Source organism: Culex quinquefasciatus, chromosome 3, assembly GCF_015732765.1.
Source record: "Culex quinquefasciatus strain JHB chromosome 3, VPISU_Cqui_1.0_pri_paternal, whole genome shotgun sequence".
In the NCBI taxonomy this organism is placed as follows: domain Eukaryota; kingdom Metazoa; phylum Arthropoda; class Insecta; order Diptera; family Culicidae; genus Culex; species Culex quinquefasciatus.
The window spans coordinates 63,644,281-63,661,507 of NC_051863.1; the positions used below are offsets into that span (position 1 = coordinate 63,644,281).

Consider the following 17,227-nt stretch of genomic DNA (forward strand, 5'->3'; position numbering starts at 1 on the left):
AGTGACCCAGTTCGTTTGACAACAGTTGGTGTCAAACCATCGGGGTTTGAGTGTAATAGACTTTGAAAATAACCGAAAGCTCAAAAATACTTAAAATCCCAATGATAATTTTTATAACTGGCAAACGTAAAGTTTTTGATACTTCATTTCAATTGGAAATGGCAAAAAGTTAAAGATAACTGAATACAACATTTTATTCTTAGCCTCATTTCATTTAAAATCAAAGAACGCTCAAAACATGATTTCAACGGATTTGGAAAAATATCTAGGAATAAGTTTAAAAATTATAGGAAAAAAATATTTTAAATTACTTTATGAATATCTTCCACCAAAACAAAACAAAAGCCAAACTCAAGTTGAATCTCTTTTCAAATATTGAATCAATATCAAAACAGAATCATAACTTTAAGCTGGCCTTAATCGTTGAAATTAAGTTCTATTTTTCTATCTGTTTTTCATTAGCTGTGTTGTAGTTTTTAGTTGAATTTGTTAGATACATTGATCTTGTTTGATAAACAAAAATTAGTTAAAATCGGTTGATTCATGAAAAAAATATTCTGAAAATCTGTATCCAATGCATGCAATGTTTATTAGGATTTTTAACGTCTTAAATATCATTTTCATTCTTAAATAGATTGACAAAGTGAAAGTAACCTTAAATTTAAAATAAATTACTATGGAAAAATTTAGTGAATTTAATTTGAAAATTGTAGAAAATATGATAAAATTATTCAAGAGTTAGAAAATAATTTTCAATCAAGTATGCTTGGGATTTCAGACTTTTCCCGACTTAACCCTCAACAACCCAACCCCGCCTTTAGACGGGCTTCGATCTAAAAAATCGCCAAAAATCAATTTTCCAACCGATTTTTGATCTTCAAAAAGCATTGGAAAAAGAACTCTTAAAATTTTAGAAAATTTCAGGGTTGGAAGTTTTACTTGTTTTATGTGCTGTGCCAATGTTTTTAAAAATGTTATTTTTTTTAGGGGTCAACTTTGGCTGTGTTTTTTACTATCATTTCCTATATTTTCAGTAAAAAGAAGTATGCAGTAATTTGTGTAGTGTCCCAGACTATGCACCTACGCATTTTTTTGCAATTTAAATAATGATGGTGCCATTCTAAAGCAGAAAATGTGAAAAACATGCAAAAAATGAAAACGAATGAAACGTGTAAAAATTAGATAGGCAAAATGTAATTATATTAGGTGCTATAATAGACCAAATGCTACCAAAAAACAAACATAAACTAAACAAGATAAATGCAAATTAAAATACTAAAAATAAAACAAGAAAAACTTAAAACAAGAGAAGTAAAGTTTTTCGTAGAACAAAAGTTGCTCAAAATGACCTCCTGAACACGGGAAAAATAAATATTTTCGAAAAAAAATTTGGGCAGTAGAGGGTTAATGACAAAAAATCTAAAATTCCCAACTTTTTTCCGTTTTTTTTTGCAGATTTAGGCGAATTTCCGACTTTTCCGATTTCCCGACTTGAGTGGCCACCCTGGCCTATTCCAAGTTAGGGTGGTCCCGAAAACGGTAATTTTGCGTCAATTTAAAAAATAACACATTTTTAAAAAAAATCGTAACTCCGTACCCCTTCAACCGACATTGGACGTAAAATAGTTTGAGGACCAACAAGTCCAGCCTGACATTTGAAAATATCGCATGAAACTTAAAAATGGCGTTTTGACGGTGTCCGGACCAAAGAACCTATGCTTGAAAATATTTTTATCGGATCCGGATTGACAATTTTTCGTAACATACTCGAAAAAGAGAGGTGTTAATTCACAGAATTTCGAGGTATGATTTATTGTAAATAAATACTGGGATTTTCGACAAAGAACGGGAAAAAACAACTTTTTCACTGAAATTACGATAACTTCAATAACTTTTAACGCAATATCGACGCTGTCGTGCTATCTTGTCGTTTGTCGCTTTTTGACGTTTCGAGAAAAACGCGTTTTAATGTTTGACCTTGAATAAACAAAAACAAGAGCACGCAATGTAAACAATAGCAAACACGTTTTGTTTGGTTGGCCATTCTGTGAAATTTCCCGAAGTTTGGTTGATTTTGGTCCCGGTCCCGAAGTTTGGTTGATTTTTGGTCCCGAGTTATAATTACAATTGTTAACGGTAGTCGCGCTTGTACCTGTGTAAAACGCGTTCTAACCTGAAATCCCTTTGGCCAGTTGTCGGAATTACATCAATTTTCAGGGTGTGTCAAGTTAGCACGATAAGATTGAAACTTCTTTCATACGAAGAACGACAACGATGCACGGAGTTTTGTTAACTGCAGGCATTGTGAGCTGCACAAAATGGCGTTCCTCAATCAATTTGACTCAAAATGCACGATGCACGTACGACAAGTTGGCACGACAACGACGATATGCTTTGTAGCACTACTTTCTCCAAGCTTTCTCTAAGCACTTTACACAACAAAACTGATTCTTATACGAATCGCCACACTTGATAAGCATTCTGGAGTAATTCATTAGTCAGAACTGGACAAAGTTTCCAATATGTTTCGTACTACATAAACACACCAATACCAAGAAAAACACACATGTTTCCCATCGGTAGAAGAAATGCAACCCAGTCACGACGTTCTTCACAGAAAAAAAATCATGGTAATATTACATCTGGGAAGGGGTACATCTTTTATGTCAGAAAAACGGTGTCATTTTACCTCTGGAAATGTGTAATTTTACCACTTTTCTGGTGTAATGTCACTTTTTCAGTCTAAATTGAGGTAAAATTACATCATAAAAGAGGTAATATTCAACCTTCCAAAATTACAGCTTCCAAATTTACATTATTTTTTCTGTGTAGCAGGATTCTAGCAGAGTCCTCACAGAGCTGGATATTCTTACAGCACTCTAGCAGAATTGTTCTACCGTTCTAGCAGGATTCTGGCAGAACCAGCTCTGCTAGAATATTTCGTGACTGGGAAAGCATGTACCAACACATTTTTAGTCCTTTTCAATAGAGTTATCTAAGCCCGAGCTCACGCACACTAGCACCCCATTTGTTTTGCTGACGGGTACAAAATTTAACCTCAATCTTTTTCGTGTACGTACACGCAATACATGCGCACGTAGATAGCTCTATGCAGAGTTATCTACGTGCGCATGTATTGCGTGTTTGTACACGAAGGGTTTTTAGGTTTAAATTAGTACCCGCCAGCAAAAACAAATGGTAAGCTAGTGTGCGTGAGATCGGGCTTAGATAGCTCTATACACCCATGTAGACGTCTCAAGATGTGTTTATTCTAAGCCGGCGTAAACAGCGAAAGTAAGCACTTTTTGTTGCCGTTGCCGAGTTGTCTTCAGCAGCAAATGAGGTATGTTTTGATGCAAGTATTTTCAAATTATTTCTTTGATTAGGAATAATCACTTTTAGATCATGAAGGACATCAAAAGTGAAGTCGATCGTGCTTCGCCGGACGGTGCCAATCAAACGGATGAGGACAAAAATGCCGAATCTACAAGATCTCAAAACGTTGATAGTGCTGAGGTTGAAGCAGCGAATCCAAAGCCTATCAATCTGTTCACCGATCAACTGATAGAGGACATGATCAAATGCAATGTGGGTGCGGCGAAGGGAGCTAAGCCGGTGGAAGAGCCCAGTACTAGCAAAGGTGATCACGAGAATAAAGATGCAAAATTCAAAAATGCAAAAGGCGCTAAGGGGAATGCACCCAGGCGTCAACGAGAAAGAAATTTTGTGAATTCTCAGAAAAAAGAGCCACAAACGGACGGAAATCTTCCGAAGAATTGTCTCCGACAATGCGGCAAGCTGTACAACGCCGACCGTACTCAGTATGTGAAACGTCGACAGGAAGTTGACAGTGGTCAGGGGAATTTGCTATACTCTGCAAAGTTCAAGGAAGGTGGGGTGATGTGGAAGCTGCACGGAGAAGCGGGACTGTTGACATCGTCCAACGAGTACGTCGCTCAAGTTACGGTCAGACAGCTGGAAGAGCTGGATCTTGCGACTACGTTCAACTTTGCCAAGGGAATTCTTAGGAAGAATCTAAAAGTGACAAAAGTTCTGCTCGACGAACATCATATCGATGTCGAGAAGGTGAAGCAATCGTGTGATGAGTATTTGAAGGGAGTGTTTGCCAATACGATTGATAACGTGCAAAACGCCGAGGACTTGTACCAACTGGAAAGCATTTTGAAGCTGAACTTACAAGATGATCAAAAAATTATCACTGCAATCAAGAATTACACATTTATGTCTGACAAAACGAAGCAAATTGTCATGCGGTGCTTTGAAATGGAGTCCCGGCAAACAACCAGAAACAGGGTCTTCAATGTGATCAACTCTTTTTTGGGAGTTTCAAAGCCACGAAGCTGTGTTGACATTCTACGTGAAAATGTTCGGTTTGGAATTGAGTCCCACAAAGCGAAGGCATTGGAAATTGCTCCTGGCATCATGAGGGTCCACTTGACCATGTTGCTAGGCAAAAGTGTCCTCTTTGTGACGAGATACGACTTGAAGCTGTTTTCGGATATGATCAACGCCATGGACAACACGTTGGTAAAGTCGATGATGTTCGCTATGGTCGATCGATACTTTCAAAGAATCAAACATTTCTCAACGAATCAGCTGACACCAGTGTTGCCATTTACTAACCAAATCTTTTTCTACCTCTGTAAAAGCGTATTGGATGTAAGTGAGGAAGTTGCTGCAAAAACGTCAACGAAGAAAATTTTGCACTACGATGCTGCAACAGGTTGGCGAAAGAACGTATTCAATCGAAGATTAAAGTCTTCAGCCCTGGACAAATGCCTTGATCACGAACTGAATCTACTGCTCAAGTTGCTCAACCACTTCGAAGTGGGAAGGCCAACCTCCAGCGAACGATTCCCGTACAAGTTCAAGATCTTTGAAAACATCGAATCAAACCCAGAATACAAACAAGTCATCGAACATGCCAACAAAGCATTCGGACATCAGCACAACAAAAAATCAACAGTGCTGCCAGACGAGCTGCACGTGTGGATCTGCCTGCTGGACGACACCATTGCGCAGTTCTTCTCCAACGACGAACACATCGTGAAGCTGAGCTCGGCGCTGCTCAAGCTTTACATGAACTACTCGCTGTCCGGCCAAATGTCGCTGGATTCGCTCGAGTCCCTTCGGGTGATCACCCACAACACGATCCGCTTCGTAGCGCAAGCTGGCCCGTTTGTTCATCCGAAGAACGAACAGGACAACTACATCATCATGAAGCAGATCGGCTACATGAACCGGGCATCGCTCGAGGGCCGGATGTCCTTCACCGACTATCGTGACTTGATCGAGGTGTTTGCTCAGTACTGGAAACAGCGCAGTGATGCCATCGACGGGTTGGAGGCCAAACTGCCAGGAGATTGCTTCAAGCACGAGGTGGAGGCCGTTCAATCGCTGCTCATGCAGTGCTTGGCCGGGGCGCTGGACAAGAACGTCAAGCTGGCGGATCTGATCAGCTTTTGCCGCGTGTACGAGGAGCTGCTCGTCGATGTTCACAATCTCCCGCTGGACTGGTTCGTGAGGATGCCAACGACGGACTGTGCGGATATCTTTCTGCGGAAGGGAGTTATCAGCGTCGTGGAAAACAAGTGGAAGGACAGCGATCAGCAGTGCTATCGGGTGAAGGACTTTGAGAAGTTTGAACGAGTGTATCGGGTGTTGTTTGAGGATGTTGAACTACCACGCAACTACTTGGTTGAGACAATCAAGGCACTGTTGAAGTGCATCAACAGTATGGAGGAGAAGAAGCACTGGAAAGGTGGTCTTGTACTCACAGAGTCGGATCAGTTGATCGCAACAGGGCTTTTAATAACCTCAGTCAGAAAGTCTCTGTTGTACCTCAAAGAACAAGCGGATTACATCAGTTTCGATCGGTTCCTAGAGGAAAACACCAAACCTTTTGTTGCCGTATCAAACGATAGCAGCTCCTTCGAGGATTTTAAAAAGAGAATCACCCTAATCAAGGAGTCTTACTGGTACATCAGAAATCTCAACGTGATCGACATCGATACTGCGTTGAAGCTTTTCAGAGAAAGTAACGAGTCTGACTTCAACGAGGAGTATCTGCGTCTGTTCTACCGCAAGTACAGTGAACAGTTTGAAAAGTACATGACCCAAAATGACACTCTTGAAACGACGGCAAGAATTGCTCCGATTGTCGCCGAAGTAAAACGCCAGAAACGACACTATCTGGCTGAGAAATGGAACGTCGACTTCAAATTCAACGTAATGCCAGTGTTGTTGGCTGGGCTGAGTGCGGTTTGGTCACTGCACGTTTCAAAGGACGTGGCCAGTTCCGGACAATATCTGAAGCCTCACTGCGTTCAGATTCTCTGTGTATCACGGCTGCTCAGTACGGAAAAGGTGACTCCGGGTGTTCGGAAGCATTTGGCCCAGGTGTTGACAGGGCAGGGCAAATCATTGGTTCTGGCGCTGGTGGCGGCTATTTTGGCCCTTTGTGGACATTCTGTGCAGGTCATGTGCTACAGTAAATACCTGGCGACAAGGGATGAGAAAGATTTCGAAGAGTTTTATAATTATTTTGATATTCGTCGGAACATAACTTATCAGACATTTGGTCAAGCAGCAGGAGAGCATTTTGAAATCGTAGCTGGGAATGCCAAAAAGTACGTTCACCGTTGTATTGGACTACCGAAAGCAGCTAAATTGTACGGAAACAGTAGACCAAATCCAGTTTTACTAATTGACGAAGTTGATGTATTTTTTGATGATAAGCTTTATGGAGAAAATAGGGGCATTGGATCGTTTCCAAGTGTCTCCGGTTTAGATAAAATACAATTAAAAATATGGGAACTTGTAAAACAGCGAGCTTCAAATATTCGACAATCAGTTGACTTTTTCATAAATTTCAGCGCCTGTACTGATAGCACTGAGTTCAATCACTTGATGGATAAGTCTGGGCAGTACTCTTTACTTACATCAGGGAATAATGAGTGTACTATAAAACATTATTCAAACGCTACTCTATTTTCATCGCACCTTGACGAGATGATATCAACAGCTGAAAAAGTTTACAACATGAAGAATGATGATAGTTTTCTAAATCAATACCAATTAAATAGATTTGGTAATATAACTAAGAAAAAAAGTTTTGGAAACTACAGCGAAACTACCTACTATGGATATTATAACACATTTATTTATTTTCGTTTAAAACAAACAGACTTTGAGCAGGGAAAGTCCAACTTTGGATACTTTAATTTTCACTTGGGAAGCATATCTTACGCCAAACTCCCCGAAAATTTCCCGTTGATCCTAGGCGTGTCGGGAACCCTTACAACCCTAAGCAGCTACGAAAAGAAGGTCGTCAAAGATCACTACAACATAACGGACCTGTCAGTGATGCCATCGTTCTTTGGCGGATCGAACCTCAAGTTCAACGAAACGCAAGATTTCAGCTGTTTGAACACCGTCAACGAGTGGATGAACGCCATCTTTGGCCGGATCAACATGATGGTCTACGCGAGAAGATCGGTTCTGGTCGTGTTCGACACCGACCTCAAGATCAACGCCTTCAAGCAGCAATTTGCGGCCCAGCTGGATCGGCTGAACGTGCTGACCGTTGATACGGATCTCGTCGACAAGGAACGCTTCATCAACGATGCCGGGGTGAGTCGGACGATCACGCTGGCGACTCGCGAGATGGGTCGGGGTGTGGATTACAAGTCCAGTGTGGCGGTTGAGAGCAACGGAGGAGTGCACGTCATTCAGACCTTCTTTTCGGTGGACATCAAGGAGGAGACGCAGATCAAGGGACGAACTGCCAGGAAGGACAATCGGGGTAGTTACGAGCTGATTGTTTGCATCGATCATTTGCAGAGTGAAGATTTGGTGGACAAAACTGTTCATTTTTCGATGGTGTCGTATACGCAATTAAACACACGTAGAAATGAACAGCTAGTGTCGAAAGAGGCGAAAAGGGATGCGAAACTTAAAATTGCTAATGAAAAGCATGACGTCACGGCTAAATTTTATAAGGATTTATGAGTAAAGATTAAGTTTATCCGAGCATTAAACAAACAAAAAAAAAAGCTGTTTAAAATAAATACGTAATATCAATATTAACTGTGTTTTTAATACAAAACGTGATGTGGATTAGTAAAAAATGAGAATTTCCCTTAAATTACAACAATCAAACTGATGTAATTCTCGTTCAAATTCCAAAAATCAAAAATTTAACGGTTCATTTGATGATCCAAATAAGGTGAAAATGTATATTTTCACCTCTGAAAATGTGTAATTTTACCACTTTTCTGGAGTAAAGTTTTTTTTTCAGTCTAAATTGAGGTAAAATTAAATCATAAAAGAAATAATACTCAACATTCCAAATTTACACAATTTTGACTGTTTATGTACCCTGAAAATCTGGTTAGGGTTTAGTGGCTCCACCATTGATTTGAAATTTGTATTGGATTTTGACCAATTTAATTAAAGTTGTTCGCTCGAGATTCCTACACGAATGATGGTGTCCGAGGTTTGATTGTTGAGGCAATTGCAAAATATGTACACCTAAGCTTCCATCCATCCTGGGATTCGAACTGAGAACCTTTGGATTGTTGAGTCCAGCTGTCTACCAGCGACTCCACTGAGGCAGGACCCAGGGGTACGACTCCTAGACCTGGACTGAACTCGACCGACCTAACCTCTAGGATAGACCGGGGCCAACATTTACTTCCCCGTCCGACGGAAGGCGTGATCAGACAAATCTCGTTTCGAAAAATGCCACCGGGACCTTCTGGAATCGAACCCAGGCCGACTGGGTGAGAAGCAACTACGCTTACCCCTACATCACCGGTTTTTACTTTTTATCGTAAAACATAACCAAACGGTTTTATTCTACGGTGAGGTTATAGATAGATAGGTTATAAATAGAACCGAAGAACAACTTTTTAGAACTTTACAAGGCACTGGAAATCGAATCATTCTACAGGTTTCTTAGAGTAGTACCCTACATGTGTTGAAACTTTTTGGTAACGATTATCCCATTCCTTGTGAAGTGGAAATCGGAAAAATATTTTGGGTTTCCATGTAAAATTATCACTTAATCCCAAAATTGGGTCCTGAAACGAAGCTTAGATTGCTGATATTATTGTTTACAGCGATAAAGCTTATTTTTCTGAGTACAATGACCCTTTGTACGAGTACAAAGAGTTTGAAATGGATTTTTAAATCAATTTTGAAAAATTAACCTCGCGGTCCTTCTTGACAGAAAAGCTCCTACTTGACAGCTCGTTCCAAGGGGACCATAGTTGATCCATCGGAAAAATATTGTCTTGTCAAAAAAAAAATTGCATTAAAATGAAAAAAAGTGATCAGAAATGGTTTTTTATCGTGTTTTTTACCGTTGTACATAAAAATTGACATAGGGCTTTAGTACCCAATTTGACCGAAAATCGATTTTTCGACACTTTGGCTCAATTGGGTGCTAAAGCCCTATGTAAATTTTTATGTACAACGGTAAAAAACACGATTAAAAACCATTTCTGATCACTTTTTTCATTTTAATGCAAAAAAAAATATATTGACAAGACAACATTTTTTCGATGGATCAACTATGGTCCCCTTGGAACGAGCTGTCAAGTAGGAACTTTTCTGTCAAGAAGGACCTCGAGGTTAATTTTTCAAAATTGATTTAAAAATCCATTTTAAACTCTTTGTGGCCGTACAAATGGTCATTGTACTCAGAAAAATAAGCTTTATCGCTGTAAACAATAATATCAGCAATCTAAGCTTCATTTTAGGACCCAATTCTGAGGGCAGATTCAGATTCAGCGGGCAAAATTACATGGAAAAATATATATTTGGAAAATTTTCGAATTTCGTTAGGGTGGTCCCATATGGTTTTCCCTTGAAAATTAGACATTTTCAAATAAAGATATCTCGAGTTTAAAAAAAACACCTCTGAGATATTTTCAGCGTTTCTAGTGCTAGATCTCCTCTTTCAAATGCAACTTGGTGCTTAAAATTTGGCTTGCGCCTTTTCGAGATATTTAGGTTTTAAATTTGCATCTTTTTTACATTAAAATGGCTGTAACTTTTGACCCTTAAGTCCAAATTGACCTGTCAAACAATCAAAATGTTTGTTTTTTAGAGCTCTAAAAGTGTCTTCAATATCACTTTTCTCTAAAACTTAACCCTGAATTGCCACGTTCAAAAAACAGATTTTTGAAGGTTTGCACAGATGCTTTCTATAAATTTGGTCGTAGAAGGCGTAGATTACGAGATAAAATTTTGGTGTCTTCGACAAAGTTGCTTGGATTGGCAAGCCCTACCACTTTTTAGAAGACAAAAAAAATCCCAAATATATTCCTGAAAAGTAAGATTTTTAAAATCACCCTAATAGTGAACCACCCTTATTTTAAACCAAACCAAAAGTTGCCCCTTTCCGTTTGCAACAACTCTTCAGAAGACACCAAAGCTCCAAAATTTTACCATTTTTCGGGAAATCCATTTTCCACTTAATTTTGCAATCTGGACCACTGTGCATTGTTGCCAGCGATTTTCCACACTTTTAGTGCAATAAAAATCATTCCTGGCAAGCGATTCGAAGGAGAAGATCAACAAAAACAAAACGCGCAGGATGGGATTTGACAGCGCGCATTTGCCGAATGTGGGGCGCGTCGTTTCAAGGCTTGAATGCCGCTTGTCTTTTTGGGCAATACGCGCAATATTGAAATGTAATAGGGGGGATGTGACGAGCGGAAATTCGCGGAAAATCGCCAATTTTTAAGCTTCTCGATTCCCAGGAAATTTGGTCGAGACTCTCGGGAATTTTTATACTCATATAATGAAAAAATTAAACAAAATAATGTTATTACTAGCAGCGCCGTACCTTGCAGTTGGCGACCGCCAAGGGCGCCAGCCCTTGGGGGCGCCGAAATCCTTGATTGTAGAAAATTTCTATGTCAGTTAAAAAAACTTTCATTATTATTTAAAATAAAATGGGCTCCAGAAGTTAAAGTATACCTTCAAATTAAATAGATTATTTGGACTAAAATATAAAAAAAAGTGTTTAAGGGGCGCAATGTTTTTGAAAATGTATATTAAACGGTTTTTTTTTTCATCGAAGAAGGGGCGCTAAAATGGCAAAAAGTTTCAGGAGTTTTAGAAGAGCTTTTCAAAATAACTACAGCTTAAAGTTTGCAGTATGATGATGTTGAGTCACATCTTTTAGACAAGAAATTGTCCAACTACAGTACTTGTTCGGTAACTAGTTATTTAAAGTTTTCATGAAATGTTATGTTTGAAGAATATGGTTTGGACATATTTTTGAGAGGTTTTTATTGAAAATATAGTGCATTGATGTTCCCCTTACCATTTTTCGATCAACCCAGTTAGCGAGCAGCATTCGTAACTGAGCTGATTTGTAATTTTCACGTTAATTTGGCTGTAAATCAAAATCTGACAAATTGATAGCCAAATTATGGTCATATTTTGAGTTTCTATGAAATAAGAATTATTTTAATATTAAAACATATATTTTTCTTTTGAAATTTTAACATTTCAATAAATAATATCTCGAGTTTGAAAAATGGCTTTTGAGATATTTATATGACGATTGCCCTCTTCATAAGAAACTTTGCGCATTGAAATTGGCATATGCTATTTAGAAATACTAGAATTTTGAATGAAAAAACATCGTTTTAAAATTAAAACGGCTGTTAAATTAAATCAATAAGAATATTTTTTTTAATAAAACGTTCGTTTTCAGAGCACATAAGCTGCTCTGAACATCACCTTTTAATTTTTGCTTAAACGGTGTTGAAAAATTTGCTACACAACTAAATTTTCCTGCCGAATTTCGAAAAAAAAATCAGAACAGCCTATTCAAATTTTGCCAAAATTTACAAATTTAATTTTTAAAACGTCTAAAAAGCTCTGGTATTGAGAGGATATTCATTTCTATTTAAATTGAGTTTCAGCTAAAAACAAACAAATAATATTTTTCATGATTTTTGTTTATGAATAAGGGTTTTGTGAAAAAGATATCTTTAAAAGACAATTTTTTTTACTGATAGAAAATAAATAAACAAAACTAAAAATATATCGATCAATAATATCAGTGCAAAACATAATTAAAAAACTAACCTAATCCACCTATGTGGTTGATGCCTTCCCCACTTTTTACCAAAAATGGGTAATATGAGTGATTTGGACACACATTTCAGCTTTTTTTAGATCCAGAAAAAAACACAGATATAACTGATGTGGTAATAACTCGAGACAGGGTTGCCAGATCTTCAATGTTTTGGACTCATTGGAAAGGCCTTTCAATTACCTAATCAACGATGGGTCGGATGATGGATCCGGACATAGTTTACATACAGTTAAGTGAGATCCGGCTTCAAAAAAGTACATAAATATCACTTAAGTGGTCATAACTCGAGACAGGGTTGCCAGATCTTTAATGTTTTGTACTTATTGGAAAGGCCTTTCAATGACCTAACCAACGATTGGTCGGATGATGGATCCGAACATAGTTTACGTACAGTTAAGTGAGATCCGGCTTCAAAAAAGTACATAAATATCAGTTAAAAGGTCATAACTCGAGACAGGGTTGCCAGATCTTCAATGTTTTGGACTCATTGGAAAGGCCTTTCAATTACCTAACCAACGATTGGTCGGATGAATGATCCGAACATAGTTTACATACAGTTAAGTGAGATCCGGCTTCAAAAAAGTACATAAATATCAGTTAAAAGGTCATAACTCGAGACAGGGTTGCCAGATCTTCAATGTTTTGGACTCATTGGAAAGGCCTTTCAATTACCTAACCAACGATGGGTCGGGTGATGGATCCGGACATCGTTTACATGCATATAATTGAGATTTGTGAAAACACATTTTTATACATAACTTTTGAACTACTTATCGAAACTTCAAACAATCAAATAGCGATGTATGAGACCCTAAACCAAGTCGAATGCAACTGGTTCGATTAAAATCGGTTCAGCCAGTGCTGAGAAAACTCAGTGAGAATTTTGGTCACATACATACATACACACACACATACACACACACATACACACACATACGCACACACATACACACACACACATACATACATACATACACACACACATACACACACAGACATTTGTTCAGTTTTCGATTCTGAGTCGATATGTATACATGAAGGTGGGTCTAGGAGCTTTTAATAAAAAGTTCATTTTCAGAGCAGGATTATAGCCTTACCTCAGTGAGGAAGGCAAAATATGATGTCTTCGGGGTTTTTTTTTTTCAAAATTTGATGAATGTTCTACATCTGAGAATTGATTAAGATTGAACGACTATTGCACCCTCCACAGGTGAAAAATTAAATCAGTTGCTTTTCTCCATACATTTTGACGATTTTTCTCATACAAAATTCAAGCGATTAGAGGGAGGGGATCTCGTGGTCAGAATGAGCACAAAATTGTAATTTAGCCTAGTGATGCACGGCAAATAAAATAGTAATCCAGCTGCATGTAAAAGGCCTGGACGTAAAATAAATTTTGCAATATTTTATGAAATTCTATGTAATATTACACCCTGGAATATGTAGCCCATAAGTATGGAAAACCTACTTGACTGAAATATCAAACTCATCTATGCGTTTATCCTTTCCATGCTTCATCGGCCCAATGGCCGAGCAGGCTATGACGCCAGTCCTTACTGTTGGTGCTGGGTTTGAGTCCCGTCGGTTGCAACTTTTTTTGTGTGTAGAAAAATTGTACCCATGCAGTGTGTAATATAGAGTGTCTTTTTTGACGAAGGTGATGTGCATGCTTTTGCATGCGCTTTTACCATCGGTTTTTTTGCTGTGTGGGTCAATCTTTAATTTCAGGGGGTAGCCCCAAGAAAGCCCGGATTTGGACCACCCTACTGTATGTACCCGAAAAAGATTGACGTTAAATTTTGTACCCGCCAGCAAAACAAATGGGGTGCTAGTGTGCGTGAGCTCGGGCTTAGATAACTCTATTTTTAGTTTGACACCCCTTTTACACGGAACTTACACACATTACAATATGTTTGTTTTCAATTTGTTTCATTAGTGCCCGTGAGCTCCGTGTAAAATCGGAAAACAAACTTGTCAGTTTTAAACCAGATGAATCAAATTCTAACTTTCATAACAAATAAACAGGAACTAAATATAATACTCACCATAAAGCAAAACTAAAACTGATGCAAAAACTTCAACCAACTTAAAGTAACAACCAAAGAGGAAGACAACGCAAGGTGGAAAACAATAACGAACCAAAGACAACCCTTGATTTAACTTTTGTTGAATTAGATTTATTGTTTTTTTTTATAGTAATTTTAACCTTTTTTCTAATAAATAAATATCATAATACATCGAAATATAAGAAGATAGAGTGTGGCGCCATGGCCAGAATCGTGCTCAACTGCAACCGTTTATTGCCTCTCAAAGGGGGTTTGCACTTTCAGGTGTTACAGTGCGTTACATTTTGTTTTTTTTATTAACATCTTTCATCATAAAATCATCATCATGTCGGGGTTCTTCTTTTTTCTTCCTTTTTCACAGCAACAACGAGTCCGGAAATTATAGCAGTTAAAAATAAATAAACTTAAAAATACAGAATAAATAAAAGACTTTAACGGGAGGAACATCATCTCAACAAAAAAACAAATGTAACGGAAAGGTCTCCTCTCCGAGAAACCACGTCGTGGTGAAGCGATGGAACCGATAAACGGTTGCCCCCGGAACGGCTGATCTTACTCCGCCCGGATTGAGCGGCGATTTCGCGATTCTTGTTGTTGTTGTTGTCGTTGCAGCCACCGTTTGTGTTTGTGTTTTTGTTTAGTTCTCGATCAAAAGCATTTGACAGCACGACCGCGCCCAAGATGGTGGTGGAAATGGTGAGCACGATCGATATCCGTAGAGTGGGGGAAAAGTGCCCTATTCCTTGAGGATGAGCTCGACGAAGGCGGTGTCCAGGTCGTCTCCGATTTCCCTGTACTTCTCCTTCTCCAGGACGAGTTCGTCTGTTTGGGGAAGGGGGGGGGATTGGGGGTAATAAACGGAAGAGAAATAACACAAAAACAAGGTGAAGAAAGAAAGATTATAAATGATACTCAATTGGAACAAATGTGAAATAATTTGATTTTTCTAATTTAACTAAAAAATAAAAGAAATAAAAATTGATAACATTACCTAGTGGCGGTGTGGTTAGGAAAGCACAACTCTAGCTTGGATGTTTTTTTTTTTTTGAATTTGGTTTTTCAACGTTTTTCAAGCCATTCCACAAAAATGAGTTCGCATGATTGGTCTTCTTTTTTGTTCGGATCCCACTTGGTCACTGGATGCGGGGTTTTAAAAGGTCGGTTTATTTGGCTTGAGCTTGCGAAAGGTACGAATCTAGTACTTTAATTCCAAGGTTTTATTTAAGCGATAGTAAAGTGAGGGGGAAAACAATCATGTGCAACGGTGAAATGTTTGGCAAAATGTAAGGGATCAGGGTGGTGGGTTGTGTGGAGTTTGAATAGTTGGTTTAACCATTATTAAGTATTGTTATGTGTCACTGCTAACTTATGTTTACAGATATAATTAACACTTTCTTTATGTACTAGTAAATGCAACATTTTTTGAAATTTTAAAGTTTTTCGATTACATATTTATCAAATCTTGCAAAGATACTAGGAGGTTTCTTGGCCACATAATCTTTTCTCATCACTTTTGCAGTTTTTCGTTATTTAAACAACAATTTCAGATACATCAAAAATGGAGGGTTGCTTGCTCACGTTTTTTTGAACTATTTATAATTTTGGAATAGTAGCTTTATGAAAGCTTTAATTACGAGCAAGAGTATATTTTCCGTTTAATTTATTATGATATATTCTCATGCTTAAACTATTAATGATTAAAATGGCACATTCATTTTCGAAATTCGAAATCTAACTTAAAATTTTCGAGCTGTTTTAATTACAATTTTCTCAAAAGTTTCCAATCAATTTGAAAATTAAGTTTGAAATTCCTATTTTATTGCACACACAGATAAAACTTATATTTCTTAGCGCAATCAAACTTTGGATGACCACAATGAGTTAAAAATTAATCTTTAAAATATTTTTTTCAAAAATTTGAATAGCAACAAGGCATATGGAACAGAATAGGTAAAGCAGGTTTCCGAGCTGTCAAATCACATTTAACAAAAAAAATCGAATCTAAATAAAAAAAATAAAAAATGTGAAAATTTTACCAATTTTCCGCCAATATTCACCGTATTTTTTTGTTTGGCTCGCCAAAATGAATCGAAAAACGCTTTTCCGGTGAAATTTGCCTGGAAAGGGGTCAAATTTTCACTTTTGGACCAAAAATTTATATTTTAACACTCAGTTGGCTCAATTCTAAGGGTAGATTCAGATTCTGCGTCGAAAAATGGATCAAACAAATAATTGAAAAAATCGTATTTCATTAACATGGTCCTATACACAACTCACTTGAAAATTAGACATTTTCAAGTGAAGTTATCTCGAGTTTAAAGAAAATCATCTAGTTTTTTTAAGGTTTCCTCAATTTATCCTTTCAAATGCAACCTAGAGCATGAAATCTAGCTTTTAACGAGATTAAAAGTTGCCTCTTTTTTAACTCAAAAAATGTCTGTAACATTAGACCCTCAAGTAAAAAATATTTATTCCAAAATCAAAGATGTGGGGCTTTTCTCGAAAACATAATCTTGAAATGCTAGTCGTAGAAGGCGTAGGTTGCGGGGTAAACCTTATAAGAAGAGAAAAAAATCCCAAAAAAATTCCAGGAAGGTTAGTTTTTCTAAACACTCGTGGACCACCCTAATCTTCAACCAAGCCAAAAGTTGTCCCTTGATGTTACAACTTCTCTGCTGATGACAACAATGCTTTTAAATGTTTTTATCTTAAAAAAAAAACAAATTTCCACTTAATTTCCCGATCTACAGCAGCTTGCAAAGTTCGACAATTTCAAAACACGTGGTTTTGTGCTTTTGACAGCTGAAGCAAACGCTCTAATTTCAGCCCGGGAGCATGTTGACAGCTCCCATACAAACTGAGCGTACCCCGTTTTGTGGGCCCAGTGGGCCTAAGATGGCGGCCTTCGATATTATCTAGCCAAACTTTTGAAAATGGCGAATAGGTTAAATAAAAATAGTTTTTGCTTTGTTTTGGTTTAAAATGACAAAATATTTCTTGAAAAACTTGTTTAGAGATA

At 37.7% G+C, this 17,227-nt stretch overlaps 2 protein-coding genes across 8 annotated transcripts in view; one reads left to right on the forward strand and one right to left on the reverse strand.

Annotated features, from left to right (window-relative positions):
* The window catches only part of LOC6047138 (tropomyosin-2), a 96,481-nt gene that overhangs the window by 2,830 nt on the left and 76,424 nt on the right, over window positions 1-17,227 (reverse strand). For 4 of the 7 annotated variants that reach the window (XM_001864204.2, XM_038259189.1, XM_038259172.1 and 1 more), the window contains one exon: window positions 14,302-15,030. The exons of the other annotated variants lie outside the window; for them this stretch is intronic. In XM_001864204.2, coding sequence (XP_001864239.1) covers window positions 14,945-15,030 — 86 coding nt within the window. In that variant the 3' untranslated portion in view covers window positions 14,302-14,944. Of the gene's footprint in view, window positions 1-14,301; window positions 15,031-17,227 lie in introns of those variants that run through there. 7 annotated transcript variants of the gene reach the window in all.
* LOC6047142 lies at window positions 3,253-8,103 on the forward strand. The gene is made up of 2 exons (XM_038259165.1): window positions 3,253-3,343; window positions 3,403-8,103. The coding sequence occupies exon 2, from the start codon at window positions 3,406-3,408 to the stop codon at window positions 8,029-8,031; it is 4,626 nt and encodes a 1,541-aa protein (XP_038115093.1). The 5' UTR covers window positions 3,253-3,343; window positions 3,403-3,405; the 3' UTR covers window positions 8,032-8,103.

Bases quoted from the DNA above. Each gene is read 5' to 3' on its own strand.
- LOC6047142 (XM_038259165.1), top strand. From the start codon at position 3,406: ATGAAGGACATCAAAAGTGAAGTCGATCGTGCTTCGCCGGACGGTGCC.